The sequence below is a fragment of the Protopterus annectens genome, chromosome 5.part0 (assembly GCF_019279795.1).
Source record: "Protopterus annectens isolate FY-2018-M chromosome 5.part0, PAN1.0, whole genome shotgun sequence".
In the NCBI taxonomy this organism is placed as follows: domain Eukaryota; kingdom Metazoa; phylum Chordata; order Ceratodontiformes; family Protopteridae; genus Protopterus; species Protopterus annectens.
The window spans coordinates 1,185,665,400-1,185,683,068 of NC_056735.1; the positions used below are offsets into that span (position 1 = coordinate 1,185,665,400).

The 17,669-nt window shown below is 41.5% G+C and overlaps 1 protein-coding gene across 2 annotated transcripts in view; it reads right to left on the minus strand.

Annotated features, from left to right (window-relative positions):
- The window catches only part of TRIP12 (thyroid hormone receptor interactor 12), a 3,849,287-nt gene that overhangs the window by 2,415,382 nt on the left and 1,416,236 nt on the right, over positions 1 to 17,669 (minus strand). For both annotated transcript variants that reach the window (XM_044071052.1, XM_044071053.1), the window contains one exon: positions 14,340 to 14,505. In XM_044071052.1, the coding sequence (XP_043926987.1) occupies positions 14,340 to 14,505 (166 nt within the window). The remainder of the gene's footprint in view (positions 1 to 14,339; positions 14,506 to 17,669) is intronic.

The following is a 17,669-nucleotide window of genomic DNA, read 5'->3' on the forward strand; positions in this document are numbered from 1 at the left end:
CATACAAACACAGAGCGTCTGCTAGTGAATGCACATCTTCTATACAAAGTACTTTCATATACTTCTTCAGAAGCTACCCCTCTTTGGTTATATGGTTTCTCTGTTTTTTCTATTTATTTTTTTAATATCGCCAAATCTTTTGGGTTTCTAATACCATGACAGGAATGGACCCTATTCCTAAGTCAAAGTACGATTAAACTTCATAAAATCAGTATTGTTTCAATCTTTGATGTCAGCCAGAAGTGCTCTTCGCAGCACCTGCAATGTGCCCCGTAATGACTCCTCCTGCAATTTGTATGGTGGTACATGTAATGGTAACATATAAAAAAGGAACTACAATCACATTTAGATAAGACCCATTGCTCCTACTACTATTGGAACTGAGTATCTTTCTTCCACATTGTTCTCATTTCTGCCTGCAAATCCCAATATTTTATGACTTTGCCCCTTTCTGTATGCAAGACACTGTAGTCACTGGGTGTGGCGATTTCAATGATCAATGCTACTTCTGTCTTCTTATCATGGACAACTCTATCCAGTTTTCTAGCATCTATTTTTTGAACTGTTGGTAATGGATGAACCCATGTGATACAGACTTCATCATTTTCTATGATACTTTGTTGCTCGTTTCCAGTGTTTTTCAGTCACTTCAATGCCATAATGTTTGCACAATCCCCAGTGCAGCACACTTGCCACATTATTATACCATTCAGTATACAGTCCTTCTGCCATTAGTATGTCACAACCAGCAACGAGGTGTGCAATTGTTTCCAATTCTGTTTAAAAAAAACTACATTTGTCTGTCTCTCCCACATCTTCAATGGACTTTGTAAACTAACGTGTACGTCGCCCACTATCTTGTGCTGCCAATATTAACTTTTCAACTCCTGGTTTGAATTTGCCTCTCCTTAACCATTCCTGCATTCTTTCCTGATCAGCAGGAGGTTCTTTCAGAAGTTTTCTATACCTGTAACTACATTTATGCATTTTCCACATTTCTTGCCTTCTCATGTGGTCCCTTCACCTTACATTTTTTCTTTTGTTTTTTGGCTGCCTGATTTTTATCTGCTTGTGGTTTAATTTCCATTCCTACTTGACACCTATATGCTTCTACTAGCCTAAGCAGGGAAGTCATTTATTCTCATGTTTCAAAATTTTCACTACATTTGGGTCTTTTGTGAGATCAGCAGATGTGTGTTGAGTCCCACGACTGCAGATCCATACATGTAAGCAATTTCAGGGAGGCCCATCCCTCCTTCAGAACGGGAAATATATAACCTTGGTATGCACTGATTTTTATAAATCATTTGGTGAGCATGAAGCATCCTTCTTGTTTTCCTATCTAATCTTTCAAACACATTTTGGGGCCAGTCAATCACTCCAAAACTGCAAGCTAGGACAGGAAGAGCAAATTGGTTTATAGTTTGGATTTTGTTCCTAAATGTCAATGTTGTTCTCGGGATTAAAGCCTTCTAAAGTATTCCTTACTAAGTTTTATGTGCATTTGTTCATGTTTTATTGTTCATCCTTCATCAATTCCCAAATATTTATACACTCTCTCTTGATCAAGTTCTTTTATCACATTCTTGTCCCAAACTGATGTTTTCTTGGTGCTGCAGTTTTCCTGCTTTAAAGGTTGCTTTTGCACATTTATCAAGACCAAATGACATTCTTACATCATCCGAAAGTTTTGGCAACATCCCATTTCATTATCCTGTACCTTTACATTTCTTATTCTTTCTTTTACATCTTTATTGTGTTCCACAGGGTCTTCATAGATATTTCTCTAAAATGTATCCATTTCTTATTTTTGGTGGTCTTTCAATTCCTTTTACCATGTTTCCCACTTCCCTACAAAACATTTTTGGGTCAAACTGCTTATTTTGTACTTTTCCTTTCTATTTATCTGCATATCTTCTAAGTTTTTCTGACTGTTCTGAGATTTTTAGTTCATTTGGAATAGTGCATAACAGATCTTGATCTGCTCTAATACTGTGCATTGCTTTTATTATGCCTATTTTTCTAAGCAGTTTTGTTGATCTGTTCTCTCTTCTATACTTTTCTAACAGTGACAGTTCTTATCTTTACACTTTCTCTATTCAATACTTCCATGATGGTATTCGATTTCTCCCGTTTCTCTCCCTCACTACCATGTGCTCTTGTGGTAGAACTTTATCAGTTATTAATTTAGCTGCACAGTAATATATCCTGTTTACTTCTGTTATAGTGCATGGATCTCTGTGGACAGTCCTAATTACTTTGTTCATTTGTTTTATCAAACCTCTGACTTTTTGGGTTTTATTGACCTTCTGCAGTCTATTTCTTTCATTGATCTTAATATGTCTACCTGTATTAAGTCAAGCAACTCTTCTCTTAGCTTGTTTTCTTCTAAACTGAGGACACATTTTTTGTTTTCCATTTCATGCGGGCATTCTATACAAAGTTCTATTTCATCTTCCTGTGGCACATTCTCTTCAGTTTCATCCTATGCCATCCATTGCTCTGTCATATGGGAAATCACTGGCCTATCACTTCTCAACATTAACTGCGTCAGAGTTTCCACAGTTGTTCCTTCCCTTGCTGTCCAGCTTCAAGTGAACGTTTATACTGGTTTCTTGTGGAAGACTCCACAATATCTTCAAATGGCACCTGACCAATTGCGTCCCGTTCCACCGTTTTCCCCTTAATTCGGTGGTCCATTTCTCTCTTCTACTTTTCCTCTGTCGTCTTATTTTTTTGTATTGTAAAGTTTTCCACATCTGGATTCCTTTGCCTATGTATTTCTCTTCAAATATCTTTGGTACTGCTCTTTTCTATTGCTTAGTTTTGCTTTCTCTTTTACATAGATGTTACACCATATTAAATCTTTTTCCCATGTCTATATTTCTTCTTCAGATGTCTCCAGATCTTCCTGTTTCTCCTTACTGGGGGACTCTTTCCATCATGCTGTAATGTAAAAAGAAGTTATGTACTCACCATAACGTTCCATCTGAGTAGTTGCACTTCATTTGTCTTCAACCTCTGGGAACACGGATCCGTATCAGATCCGAGCTGGCAAAGATTACTAGCAAAAGCTCCGAGCTCCAGACTCCTCCCCTTACCCATAATATACCTTCACTGCCTTCCATCCCCAGATCGAGTTTGCTGAAACTATACTTATAACCCGACCAGATAACATACTTGTGACCTATACAGCAGCTCGTAGGCTGAACATGCGCCAAAGGTCCGAGGGAAGGAGGCAGGGACGGTTTAAGACAAATGAAGTACAACTACTCAGATGGAACGTTACGGTGAGTACATAACTTCTTTATCTGAAGTAGTTTACTTCATTTGGTCTTCAACCTGTGGGACAGAGTCCCCAGCTACTAAACTCCTGGGAGGCCCGCATGGAAGGATATTCCAGAGCACCGTGGAGCCAAAGGACGCTCTCCTTCTAGATGTCAAATCCAATTTGTAATGGGAAATAAAACGTATGAGATGAGGACCAAGTAGCTGCAGAGCAAATGTCGTCCAAAGATACCCCAGACTAGAAAGCTGCAGATGTAGCCATGGGCATAGTGGAATGAGCTTTAACCTGACCTGGAGGAGACATGCCTTTCTCCTTATAGACCTGCAGGATGCATGAAGAAATCCACCTAGCTATAGTGACCTTAGAAATAGATTTGACCAAAAGGGTCTACAGAAAGAAACAATTGATCAGATTTACGAAAATTTTTTGTCCTGTGTACGTAGAATCGTAATTGTCTGTGAACATCCAACATGTGTAGTTTGTATTCCATCCTGTTGGTAAAACTGGGAAAGAACACAGGCAAATTTATAGTCTGATTGATATTGACTGGTGATGCCACCTTAGGAAGAAAAGATGGGTTGGTTCAAAGGGAAACTCTATCGTTATGGAAAATCATGTACGGGAATTTTATGGACAAGGCCTGTAATTCCGAAATCCTTCTAGCAGAGGTAATAGTGACCAGAAAGGCTGTTTTCCATGATAGAAATTTTAGATCTGCAGTAGCGGCAGGCTCGAAAGGCGGGGCAACCAGAGCCTGGAGAACCATAGTAAGGTCCCACTGGGACAGGATCTTTGACCAGGGGGCGTAACAAAAAAGTGTCTTTAATAAAGGCTTGACACAGTCTAGAAGATGCCAAGGATGCAGAATTCTGGCCCACATGAAAATGAGAAATGGCAGCCAACTGAACTGTGACAGTAGAAGAACTAGCACCATGCTGGAAAATATCAGCTAGAAAATCAAGAATGGTGGAAAAAGGAGCCGTGAAAGTCTAAACTCCTCTGAGAGGCCTAGAAAGAAAAACGTTTCCACTTGCTGTGGTAAACATTTCTGGTTGAAGACTTATGAGCAGCCACCAAAATAGACTTAACTGAGGAGGAAAGTCCAGGAGTCCTAGCAATTATGGGAACTGGAGCAGCCAAGCCATGAGCTTCAGGCTGTCCAGACTCACATGAGGCACCCTCGATGGGTGTGAGATCAGATCCTGAATGGTATCTAGGATCCAAGGTAGAGCCATAAGGTGAGACCAAAGAAAGGGGAACCAAACCTAGCGAGGGCAGAATGTGGCAATGGGGCTCACCTTGCTCCCCAGTCGACAAGCTTTCTGCAGAAATCTCGGGATGAGAAGAACTGGCGGGTAAGCATACAGAAGACCAGGAGGCCAAGCATGAACTAGAGAGTCTCTGGGGGACTCTCCCGGCAAGGGGGAGGGGGGTTCAGAGCGAAAAACCTGCTGCACTTCACGCTGAAAGGAGATGCGAAGAGATCACAACAAGGTTGACCCCACTCGCTGAAGATCTGTTCCACTACTGATAGATTCAGAGACCACTTGTAAGGCATCAGAATGGTCCGAATTAACCTGTCCGCTAGAATGTTGGACCGTCCCGGAATGGGCGTTGCGATGAGAAAGTGGCCGGTGGCGATCGCCCATTCCCACACTCTCATGGCCTCGCAAGAAAGGGAATAAGATCTAGGCCCTCCCTGTCTGTTGATATACCAGACTACTGACATGTTTGTCTGACTGAATGGCAATTGTCCCCAGAGGAAGAAAGGCATGAAGGGCCTGCAACGCTAGAAGAACCACCCTCATCTCTAGGACACTGATGTGCAAGCTGGTCTCTGTGGAGGACCACAGGCCTTGGACTGTCCTGCCCGAACAATGCCCTCCCACCACCACCAGAGTTGGGAGGCATCCATGGTCACTGTGGTTTGGGCCGGGGCTGGAACAAAGGGTCATCCATCCAAAATGTCCGGAGAGCTCATCCACATGAGGGAAGACCGACACACTTGACTTAGGTGGATAGGATAGTGGTAAATCCAACAGGAATCACTGAACCATTAGAGTCCACTGAAGAATCTGCATGTGTAGTCGAGCACATGGAAGAAGAGTTATGGTAGCAGCCATTGAGCCTAGGGCCCTCAACACTGATTCTGCTGTCGGGAGGTGAGAACAGTAAACTAGGGAGACATGCATCCTGAGGTTTTGAACTCTCTCCGAGTCTGTCCATCCTGGCACCAATATAGTCTCTATCACCTGTACAAGCTCGAGTAGACATTTGGATGTGTTGATTGTGATACCCAAACTCAGGGCCAGAGTCAGAAAGTAGTCACTGGTTTGGAAAAGTAGACGCCTGGTGGGAGCAGTGAGGAGCCAATCATCCAGGTACGGATAGACCTGAATCCCCTGAAGCCTCAGGTGAGCCGCTTCAACCGCCATCACTCTTGTCAACACCCTGTGGCTGTGGTGAGACCAAAGGGTAGGGCTTGAAATTGATAATGATTGGCCCCTAGCCGGAAGCGGAGGAACCTCCTGGAACTTCTGTGCATTTTTACGTGATAGTAAGCATCCTGGAGATCAAACGAGCATCTTCAGTCGCTCTCTTGCAGATACGGCATGATGGACTGTAGTGTGACCATCCAGAACTTTTCTTTGGCAACTGACAGGTTCAGGGTAGAGGGGTCCAGAATGGGCCTTAAGTCTCTTGTTTTCTTTGGCACCCAAAAGAACCTGGAGTAGAAGCCTGATCCAGACTGATGTGATCTGGGGGGACGGTTTTGATGGCTCATTTTCCTAGCAGCTAGGAAATTTCCTGTGCTGCTGCCTCCCTTTGCGTGGGTGGAACGTCTGAGAGGTGTTTGGGAGACATGAGGGAACCCACAAAGTGGAAAGAATATCCTCTGGATATGATATGAAGTACCCAGCCGTCCATTATGGACTCCCATGTCGCTGGGTTTAAGAACAATCGTCAACTGACTGCCTCCAGAGTACAGCAGCTGGGCAACCCCTCAGAGTTGCTACCCGGGTCTGTCCGAGAATGGTTCTTAAGACCCGAAGTTCCGCATACCCCCTCAGCCTCTGGGCTGGTGTCCATTTTGTCCCCCTCTACCGCTAGGAGAAGAAGAGCCTTGGGAATACTGAGACTTCCGGAACCACATCTTCTATTGCCCTCTCTGGTTCCAGGAAAAGGACCTTTGAGGGTTAGAGAAGTGGATCCTAACGGCAGACAGTGTCTTCCCGTCCTTCTCACTCTGGACTAGTGCCTCCTTGACGGTCTTACCGAAAAGAGTCGACCCGTCAGAAGGGGCATTGGCAAAGGACGCCTTAAAGGGTTGGTTAAATTGGCACAACCTGAGCCATGCCTCATGGACACGCCAGACCCAGCCGCCCTAGTAGCTCCTTCTGTTGCAAGGGGGAGGAGTCGCATGGACATATTTGATACTGCTCTCAGAGTGGCCATTTTCATGGAGAACGAAACCTTGTCCTCCGGCAACATGGACTTGGGTGGAGACTCCCCCAGCTCCTTCATTAGGTCCCGTTGGAGTCTTGTGACATGGGCCAAGAAGTTCAGCGCCCTTATTGAAAAGGTAGCTGAAGCATATACACGCTTACCTAGGCGGTCCATCATCCGTGATTCTCGGTTAGGAGAGTGGACCAGGGAACATTCCTGAGATAGTTCCTCTTCGTGGCTGCTGCTACCACCAGGGCATCCACTGGGGAGCCCTTGTTCCAGTAAGGGCTGTCAATAGGGGGACTTAAAACCTTATCGGGGGGGCTTGGGGATCGGCTCCACGGTATCTGGTTCCTTCCATGCCCGCGAGGTGTTCAAATCCACTAAAGGATCTGTGGGAGGGGACACCCAAGATACAGACGGGCCCATGCCAAAAGCCTCCAGAAACACAGACTCATCAGACGAGGGCTTGGAGGCAGACCAACCTCCCTGCTGGCGCAGGATCTCCATAATGTCTCCAAAGGAGACATCGTCAGGAGGTGATCTTGGGGAGCCCTCCCCATCATCTAAATCTGTGTCCTCTGTGAGGGACTCGGGGGAGTCCAAGTGCCTCCTCTTGCACGTATGCTTGCGAGGCAAATCTCCTGTGGGGCTCTACGGGGAGTGCTTGCAAACCATCTGTTCCTCTGGGGGAACCATCTGGGTCTCTTCAGGCACAGGCTGTCCCTCCGGTAAGACAATGGGGACCGTAGAGAGAGCCGAGGGGGTCTGGGACGAGTCAGAGGGGGAGGTCAGGGGCCTCAATCCAGTACAGAGGACGCGTTCTACCACAGCGAATGCAGCAGGAGAGCGGACCTCCTGGGAAGCTAATAAGGAGGCCGGTCGTCCCACATCCGACGCGAGAATTGGAGCCAGACCCGAAGTGGACGGAGGTCAGAGGGAGGGAAACTGGCCCAACAACGTTGGAGCTGATGGAAAAGGTTCCACTCCCTTGGATCCAACACCCAGGCTCTGGCTTAGAGAGCGGCTCGTATCAGAGATACTCCAGGCAGCCGTCAGCGTCGAGGATGCAAGAACCATCAGTGTCCCATAGAACTGCCTCCAGAGTGCAGCAGCATTCAGGAGCACTCTAAGGCCTCTCAGAAAAGGGGTCCCTGAAGCCTGGCTCTGTGGACCTAGTCTGCCATAATGGGGCGTCTACCATTAGAATTGTTCCCACTCTGGCTAAGGGAAAAGTCCATAGAAAACCCTTGTAGTTTCAGATCCACTGCTGTTTACTCCCTTTCTGGTTTCTGAAGAATGTTTTTGGGGGGGGGGGGGTGTTGAAGCTTCTTTTGAGTACAACAGAGACAAAAATTAGAAATTTGCTGTGTCAAGCACCAAGCATTATGTATATTTTTCAAGATGAGTCACTTAATAGTTTGAGAAACAATCCAGATTTCTTAATTACAAAACAAGACAAATGGAATGCTTTGATAACAAGGGACATTGATGAATACAAAAAACAGATATAGTCCATGTTACAAGATGAACATTTTTATCAGAAATTAAATAGCCTTTCATTAATAAAGTCTACAGACTTATAGATTTCTTTTACTGAGGGCTGGTTAGGTGACAGATTAATAGACTGTGATGTTGCAAATTATTTTCAGGTATTAAAAAAAATCCCAGACTGACCTGAGTGTTTGGTCTACCTAAAATAACTTGGATTATCCACCAATAATGCCAAAAAGTGCATTGTCATCCCTTTTGGTAAAAACTCTGTACCCATGAACTACCACATAGGCGGTAGTCTACTTAACACAAAGTGTGATAAGAGACCTTGAGACACAGGTGGACAGTAGTCTCTCCTTTGATAATCACATCGCCACAGTAGTCAGGAAATCCTTCTACGTGGCACACCATCACAAAAGGTTTCTCATCCAGGAAAAAAAGAAGTCATTGTTCCCCTCTGCTCATCACTCAGACACATTATAGAGTACAACGCCCCTTTTGGTATGTACCTCACAAGACATCTACAACAACTGGAAAGGCCGCAGAAATACCTCAACAACGAGGATTACTGGCCGCAAACGGATGCCCTACGCAGACGGTCTCAAAAAACTCCAGTTTTACTCTGTCGTACATCGCCTACTCAGAGGCGATCTCTGCCTAACACACAAAGCTATATCAAACCCAGAGCTGTTGGACATGCTCCAAGTAAAGAAATCTCAATCCCTCTGAGCTACACACTCTAGGGACCTAAACCTTGTCACCACAATAAACAGAACATGCTGGAGGGATAGATTCCTGTCCCAGAGACTTCCCATACTCCAGAACACACTACATATCTATATCAAACAAAGCTCCTCATTAGCACTCTTCAAGAAAAATCTTGATGATTGGATGGGAGATAGGAAATTCACCCCAGGGATCACTTCTGTGGCCCTGCTTGACAGGGGCACAGGAAAATAATTTCTTGGGTGGCAAAAGCAAGGGTATTGCTTGGCTAGGCTTATATAGGCCCTAGGGCCAATAGCCTAGTACCTACCTATGAACCTATAAGACCTATTGTGGCCAGCGGGGCAGTAAAACTGAATCTTTAGTTATTTACGTGGATAAGTGTTTGTAGAAAGTTGTTGGACCGAGTTCTTATGTGACGGATTCCTTTGACTTTACAAGGAGCTCAAATTCTTTGCATACATCTGAATCTGATATTTAATTGTTACATAACAGTCTTTACAAACTAACATGCTGAATGAAAATGGGATAGAAACAGGACAGAACGTTTTTCAGCTAAATGCTTTTGAGATAAAGCAATTTTAATTATGAAAATTTCAGATGAGACAGAGTTATAATTTTAATGAATTTTACATATTTTTTTTTACCAACAAACAAATGAGTAGCAATGGGGGCTGCAATGACTCCCAGTTAAACTAACATGTTTATGTCAGATTGGGCAAATGAAAATAGTTATAATTTCAGATTTTTTTTAAGTATGTTATTTTGTACAAACGCTTAACTGATGACATTTTCTTTGTGCTGAAAGTGGCTGTGCAAAGGCTGAAATTATTTATAGAATATACAATATTAATAAATATTTAAAGTTTGCTATTAACTGTAACCCAGTATCAATTAAATTTAACATTGGTTGTGTACAAATCTAGTGGATCTTTGCTAACAAAAATATACAAAGGAGGAAGTGCAAAGTAATGCTTATTTAAGCTATGACAACATGCACCTTAAGTAACTGAAAGAAAATGTGGTAAAAGGACATTTGCAGAGGATCAGCTGACTAAATTTTGACCAATTGCATGAAAAAAACATACTTCATGTAAGAAGCTACAACAAACAGATCACCCAAAAAGTTTGTAAAACTATTTGACAACATAAAAGCTGAAAGAAATGCTGATTTTTAAACCCTGTAGATTTGAAACTTCATGCTCACTAGTGAACTTTAGTACAGAATATGCTTCTGGCATGCTGTTAAGAACTTCTGTTTACAAGTTTAAGATCAGGGCTTTGATAAGAAATAATTGAAAATTTCAAGCAATTTCACTGACATTTTGTTAGAAAAAGAGGAAGAAATCTAAAGGACATGTTTCGGGTTAAGCTAAACAATTTATCTAAAATTAAGTTTGCAAAGAAAAAAAGAATGTTCAAAAGTTATTATGGCTTGGATAACCAACCTTTACAGTAAAGGTTATAAAACAGAAATAGCTACAAATTAGTTACAAATCTATGTTTTAGGGTTGAGAAGCCACGGTGGTGCAGCGGTAGCGTTGCCGCCTCACAGCAAAAGGTTCTCCTGTTTGATTCTCGGCTGGAGCGCCTTTTGTGTGGAGTCTGCATGTCCTCCACGTGGTCAAATGGCGTCCGAAAGACATCCGTAAATGGGTGTGCCTTCGTTGAAGGTTGGGCGTCGGGCTGGCAACTCGCACAGTAAAAATCTACTGCCAATCATTAGCGGACTGGAGTTCCGCTGTGGCGACCCCTAACCAGGAAAAGCCAAAAGAAGAACTAAAACTGCACAAAGTGTGAGAAATACTATACAGGAATCACCAAAGAGTTGCACTTTATACAGTACAAAAGTATTTACATGTCACTGAAACCGGACACAAAAGAAAGCCTTCACCCAGACATTCTATGGTATGTGAGAAAAACAAATATTATGTTTGTTGTAAATGATGAAGTTAAAATTTTCACTTTAGGTACTATACGGAGGGTGAATTAGACAGGAAGGAATACTGCTAACAGCTGAGGTTGGACACCTGCAGTTCCCCAAGATTTAATGACAAGGAAATTTTCAAAGCCTATCTGAACAGAAGGTTAAACATTAATTATATGATTGGTCATGTGCTTTAATTAAATTTGTACTTAATTACCTTGTGTTTTGTCAGTCTGAATTCTCCTTTTGGAGATGAAACAGCTTACTAATTAAACATGGATTGTTTTACTACAGTTTTATTTCATGTTTTTAACTTGAAAACAAGACCAGACTGTTTTTATAAACTAAAAGACTGGCTACATGCATCCAAACTAACAATGAATGCAAAGAAAAGCAAACTTATGTTAATTGCTAACAAAACTACTCTCATTAAACAATGATACATAACATCTGTAACAGCCTCCTTCCAGAAGAGGTAAATCAATCCAAGCTGTTAGAAGTTATCTATACCAATACCTGCACTACTTAATGGACAGAGGCAGTTGCTCCTAAACTCTTTATCCCATGCATGTCTCTCCTCAAATTATCTAAAGGTATGATTCCAGTTACTCTCTCCAGGGGTGATATATAACTAGTGACTATTTGAGGGCTAAGGCCAATCTAACAACTAATGGGATAGGTTAATTCAAGTACCCATAGAGAAACTGGCTACTCATAACATGTCCCGCAAGGGCAGTTAGTCTAGTACCTGCCAATGAACCTGAAAATCAACCAAACCACCAATAATAATGTTGCCAAGACCAATAAAAAACTAAGCATGCAATAATAAAGCATTTCTCACTCCACAGCTCGACATCAAACAATCGTATCAGTTATACTCCCTAGCTTATTGTATGCACCTCCACTTTTTACAAACCTCAGTTAAGTATTAAAAAATTTCCATTAACTACAAGTAACAGGACACATTACTACCTAGTACTTCTGCAACTGCAATGGCTAGAACCAAGTCATGCTCATTATTATGCCCAAGTCAGATTAGTCTTTAATGACATACATTAACTAAACAAATCTCCTCTACTATTAGTAATTTAATTATACCACACACTCCAATAAGAGAAACTACATCTACAAAACCAAACAGGATCATAGGTGTGTACTGGGCTAATGGCCCTGGAGCCTTTACAAGCCCAGCCCATAGGATGTTTAGTAACCTCCTTAACGACCAATTTTTCTATATGTAGTTCAGGCTCCAAAGCTTTAGAACTCCCTCCCTTCTCAGCAAACATCAGAATAATCTTTCAGCATAACCAAAAAAAGCAACAATCTCTGTATGGGACTGCCATTGTGTCAACACACAACTACAGCTCTATCCACCATCCCTATTTCACTCACACTGCACTGGCAAATTGTAATGCTACCCCTTTCTTACCTTTAAATATTTTCTCCCTTACACATTTCTCATCCTACCCTATTTCCCACCCAATTCTTATACCTTTCCTCATTTCCACTTTATTTCTCCCTCCACATTCACCTCTTTCATTCATTTTAACTCTCACTTTTAGTATCTTTCCCTTATTCTCCTTGTTTTTCAGTTCTGCCTTTACACGTCTCCCATTATACCACCTTCCTAGTTAATTTCTTAAACCAACCCTTTACTCAATTATCTTAAATTTAACTAGTCACACCATTTTCACTCTCTCCATTTCCCTTTAAAACTCACTTTTTACTTTCAATCTTTCCCCAATATTCTCATCCTGTCTTACCCATGATGTAAGACATCTGACTTGTTTTATCTTCACTTCAGTACCAACGAAATTTATGCTCCAATACCAGCCCATGTAAATATATTACTTTGCTTATCTTCTTCTACCTTTATTATTTTCTATGAGGCTTGAAATTTATTGTATAATTCAGCTCTGTGGAGCTTTTCTCTCTGTGGCACAGATGAAAAGGGGCAAATACCCAGTCAGACTACCCCAGTTAAAAAGGAATTAATGAATGAGTATTTTTTTTTCTTCTATGTGAACACCCTTCCTCCTTAACTTATCCCATCATACTTCCTTTTTTCTTCTGTAAACATTTTTGAGTGAGAACTGTTCTAGAGTAAGATGAATCTTAAATAGATGGAAATAGAATAAACTTGCCTCCATTTTGCACAGTTTTTCAGCAACAATGTAGACCACCAGAGTGTTCTCCGGCTACACCGTCAAGTTTGAGAAATCAATTCTCAACAACCAAAGCAAGAATAAAGAATGTGACATTACCCGAAATAAAATGTTGGCAAGGATTTCTGCCCTTAAGCTGATTATTACAAGGCTGGTGCAGACTTCAGAGAGTTTTTCTTTTTCCTTAGTAAATGCTTAGAACTTCCGGTGGTAACTACCCTAAGATCTAACCCAATACACTGATCATGGAAAATGAAAGAACTTGTAGATGGACTACTATCATGTACAAGAAAACGTCACCATAACAAAGGTACAAAGTAAAAAGTCTGTAGGGAGTTTAGACAACCAGCAATGCCAAACTTGTACATCCATGAAATACTCCTTACATCAATATTTTCTACCAAATAACGTATATACTTTCCAAGAATAATATATAGATGACAACAAAATCCAGTTGGCCTCTCAACTGCAAGTGTACCACAAACAAGTCTGCAGGATGAAGAACTACAATCATGCAACAAAACTAAGTAACTGATAACATACTTTTGTGAGCCCAGGAAACCCAGACCTATGAACAATAAAACACAGGCATGCTTCCAAATACCTAAAACAGTTGTAAAATAAAACACTCATAAAACAGAGCGTCTGGTGGACTGTTCAGTGCCATATTTATCACTAAGTGTAATGGTGCACAGAAAGGGACTTTTTTTTTTTTTTTTAGTATTTCTGATCTGGTGCCTACAGATGTGCTATCAATATTATTTAATTTATTTAGTTTATTTGTTTTTGTTACAACTTCCAGGGTCTTGACATTTCTGGCAACACATTACTCCTCTGAAGCTATGTTAGAAAATTAAAAAGCTTCAAATTAGGATAATCGAAAGTGTAAATCTGACTTGCATTCACTATTCAGATAGCTTAGAACTCTTTCCTTGCCTTTGGTTCATTACAAATGCTACATGTGCACATTAATCTAAATGCCAAAAAACAGATCTGAAAAGGACAACAAATAAAGAGGTTCTGGAATTCAAACTTTTTCAATCAATGGCACTTAGGATAATTATGGAGACACAGCACACCTCAACAAGCAATGTATTTCAAGATCATCGCATACACAGTGCACATTAAGGGACTCCTTCGCTGTGGCTTAATTTGAACTTTTTTCACTGATTTTTCTGTAACATCTACCATCACTATGAAGCAGTTATACAGTATTGCTACATTTAGTAATCTAGCAGCATTTTACACAATTGTGTTTCCGTTTATGTAAATTTTCTTAAATTAAACTTACTCTGTTTCATAAGCTGTACAGCCAGTGCAGGGCAATTGGAGCACATCAAAGAAAACATGCGTACCACCATTATGAACATGCCTGAACTCAAGATTGGAGGAGTGACGACAAGAAGTTGCTGGATATTTGTGAGCAAGTCCTTGGATGCAACCTGCTGTAACAAGTTCTATGGGAAAAATTGCAAAAAAAATTTTTTTAGAAACCTTAGTCAAAAGCAATAAAAGGAGCGGATAGTTCACAAATGATCATACATGGCTGTTTGTTTAACTCATTCAAGCCTATAATGCCATGGTTGTATATTTCCAGTTCACACTCATAGTTCTTATGTCCAAAAATTGTTTAGGCCTGGCTTTTTTAACCAAGTGATTTATCAGCTGATAACAGACATTATTAGAAAGCGCAAAGATGTATTAACAAAATGACTCAGTCTGTTAATCTAGGATGCCCTGCAGTACAGAAATTTATCAATTTGTCAAATTGGTATTTTCATAGCTAAAAGCCCTACATATTATTGAGGGATATTGTGTGAAATGCCATGGTGGAAATCAGGAAAAGTCAATGTCCATTTATAAAACTCTGTACCAGAGACATTAGTAACAATTTGTTAGAAATTATGAAAATAAACAATATTTCCATCATCATCTTCTTCTTTCGGCTGTTCCCGTTAGGGGTCCCCACAGCGGATCACCTGTTTCCATTTCTTCCTGTCCTCTGCATCTTGCTCTGTCACACCAACCACCTGCATGTCCTCTCTCACCTCATCCATAAACCTTATCTTAGGCCTTCCTCTTTTCCTGTTACCTGGTAGCTTCACCCTTAGCATCTTTTTCCCAATATACTCCGTATCCCTTCACAGCACATGTTCAAACCAATGTAATCTTGCCTCTCTGGCTTTGTCTCCAAACCTTCCAACCTGGGCTGACCCTCTAATATACTTATTCCTAATCCTGTCCACCCTTGTCACACCCAGTGCAAATCTTATCATCATTAACTCTGCCACATCCAGCTCAAACTCCTGCCTTTTTGTCAATGCCACTGTCTCCAACCCATATAACATAGCTGGTCTCACTACCCTCTTGTAGACCTTCCCTTTCACTCTTACAGGTACTCGTCTGTCACAAATCACTCCTGACACTCTTCTCCACAGACTCCATCCTGCCTGTACTCTCTTCTTCACCTCTCTTCCACACTCACCGTTACTCTGAACTATTGACCCCAAGTATTTAAACTCATCCACCTTCGCCACCTCTACTCCTTGCATCCTCACCATTACTCTATCCTCCCTCTCATTCACACACATATATTCTGTCTTAGTCCTGCTGACCTTCATTCCTCTTCTCTCTAGAGCATATCTCCATCTCTCCAGGGTCTCCTCCACCTGTTCCCTACTCTCACTACAGATCACAATGTCATCTGCAAACATCTTAGTTCATGGGGACTCCTGTCTGATCTCGTCTGTCAACCTGTCCATCACCATTGCAAATAAGAAAGGGCTCAGAGCTGATCCTTGATGTAACCCCACCTCCACCTTAAACGCATCCGTCACTCCCACCGCAGACCTTACCACTGTCACACTACCCTCGTACATATCCTGTACCACTCTTACATACTTCTCTGACACTCCTGACTTCCTCATACAATACCACAACTCCTCTCTAGGCACCCTGTCATATGCTTTCTCCAAGTTTACAAAAACACAATGCAACTCCTTCTGACATTCTCTGTACTTCTCCATCAACACTCTCAGAGCAAATAAACAATATTTCCATATTTGCTTAATATTTCAAAAAACAAATTTTATTTATTTTTTTTTACATTTGTTAACCGGGTGTCTGACTGAGCCAAAAAGGCCCTTTTTCAGCAGAGGCCCGGGGAGAAAAGCTCCACATACAAAAATTACAGATACATTTAGTTATTTAGACATGATCAGTAAACACACAAATTACAAAAGACATGTTTTTACACTGGTATGCAGCACATAAACAGTTACAGTGGAGAGAACAAACAAAAAATATTAATTTAAAAATCAAAGTAATTAATAGATTTGTGGTGTACAGCTGAAATTTTGAACATAGGTTGAATACGTACACAGTACATACATTGTAGATTAGCCAGTGTTTGAGAGTAAGACTGAAAACTATTATCAAGTACTCTGGGTTTAAGTATGTGTACCTTATCCGCTTCCACTAGCCTGGGGAGCAATCATGGCACTGACAACTTTGTTTGAGATGTTGCCTGATGAGGTCTTTAAAGGAGACTTTGGATGATGTGTTTTGAATGCTAGTGGGGACAGAGTTCCATTTTTTTAGCCACTGAACTACTATATAGTGCATCTCCAAAGCTATTGTAGCTGTTGGTGACTTCTAGTAGTAATTTGCTTGATGATCTAAGAGGCCTTTTGGCTGAGTGATGTTATGCTAGGTTTCTGAGGGCAGGGCACTTATTGGTGAGGTAACAGATCGAATGACAGAAGCAGAGCTAATTGTAGGTTAGGAGGTTGGGCAGTTCAAGCCAGTGGAGCTGTCTTAAAAGCAGTACAGTGATGTACGAGCAATTTGCAGCAAAGCAGGTAATTCTGTTATAGCAGGCTTCCATTTTGTTTAGTTCAGTTTTGTTGAGATTAGTCAGAATGGGAGATGCATAGAGTAGGGTGGACAGAAGTTGGGAGCGAGCAATGGCTGATCTTGTGTCGTTGGTAAGAAATGGTTTGATACGGTAGAGTGATCCCAGTTTGGCATGTACTTTTTTAATAGTTAAGTTGAGATGACTATCAAATATTAGGTGGGAGTCTATGGTTATTCCCATTAGCTTAGCCTGTGCCACTGGAGCGACTGGAGTAGCATTTGTGGAGTAGATAGTGAATTGACTGTTATCAGTGTTTTTGTTAGAACTGGTTATAATCATAAGCTGAGTTTTCTTTGGATTGAGAATAAGTTGGGCTTTGGTAAGATAGTTTTCAACATCAGAGAATGCTAGTTGAGTTGTTTGCAGGAGGGTAGGAATGTTTTGTGCAGCACAGATTAAGGTAGTGTCATCTGCATACTGAATGATAGATGCTTGCTGTGTGGAGGTATGGAGGTCATTTGTGAAGATTGTGAATAGTAGTGGTCCTAAGATAGAACCCTGTGGGACTCCTATAGTTATGGGCAGCTGAGGAGAGAATTTTCCCACTTCACAGCTTGGTGCCGGTCAGTTAAGTAGCTTTGGAACCAGGTAAGAGTGGAATTTGATAGATGATATTGGTTTAGTTTGTTTAGCAGGATTTGGTGCGAGACCGTGTCAAATGCTTTGGACATACCCAAAAAAAGAATTGACACCTGCAGGCCTTTT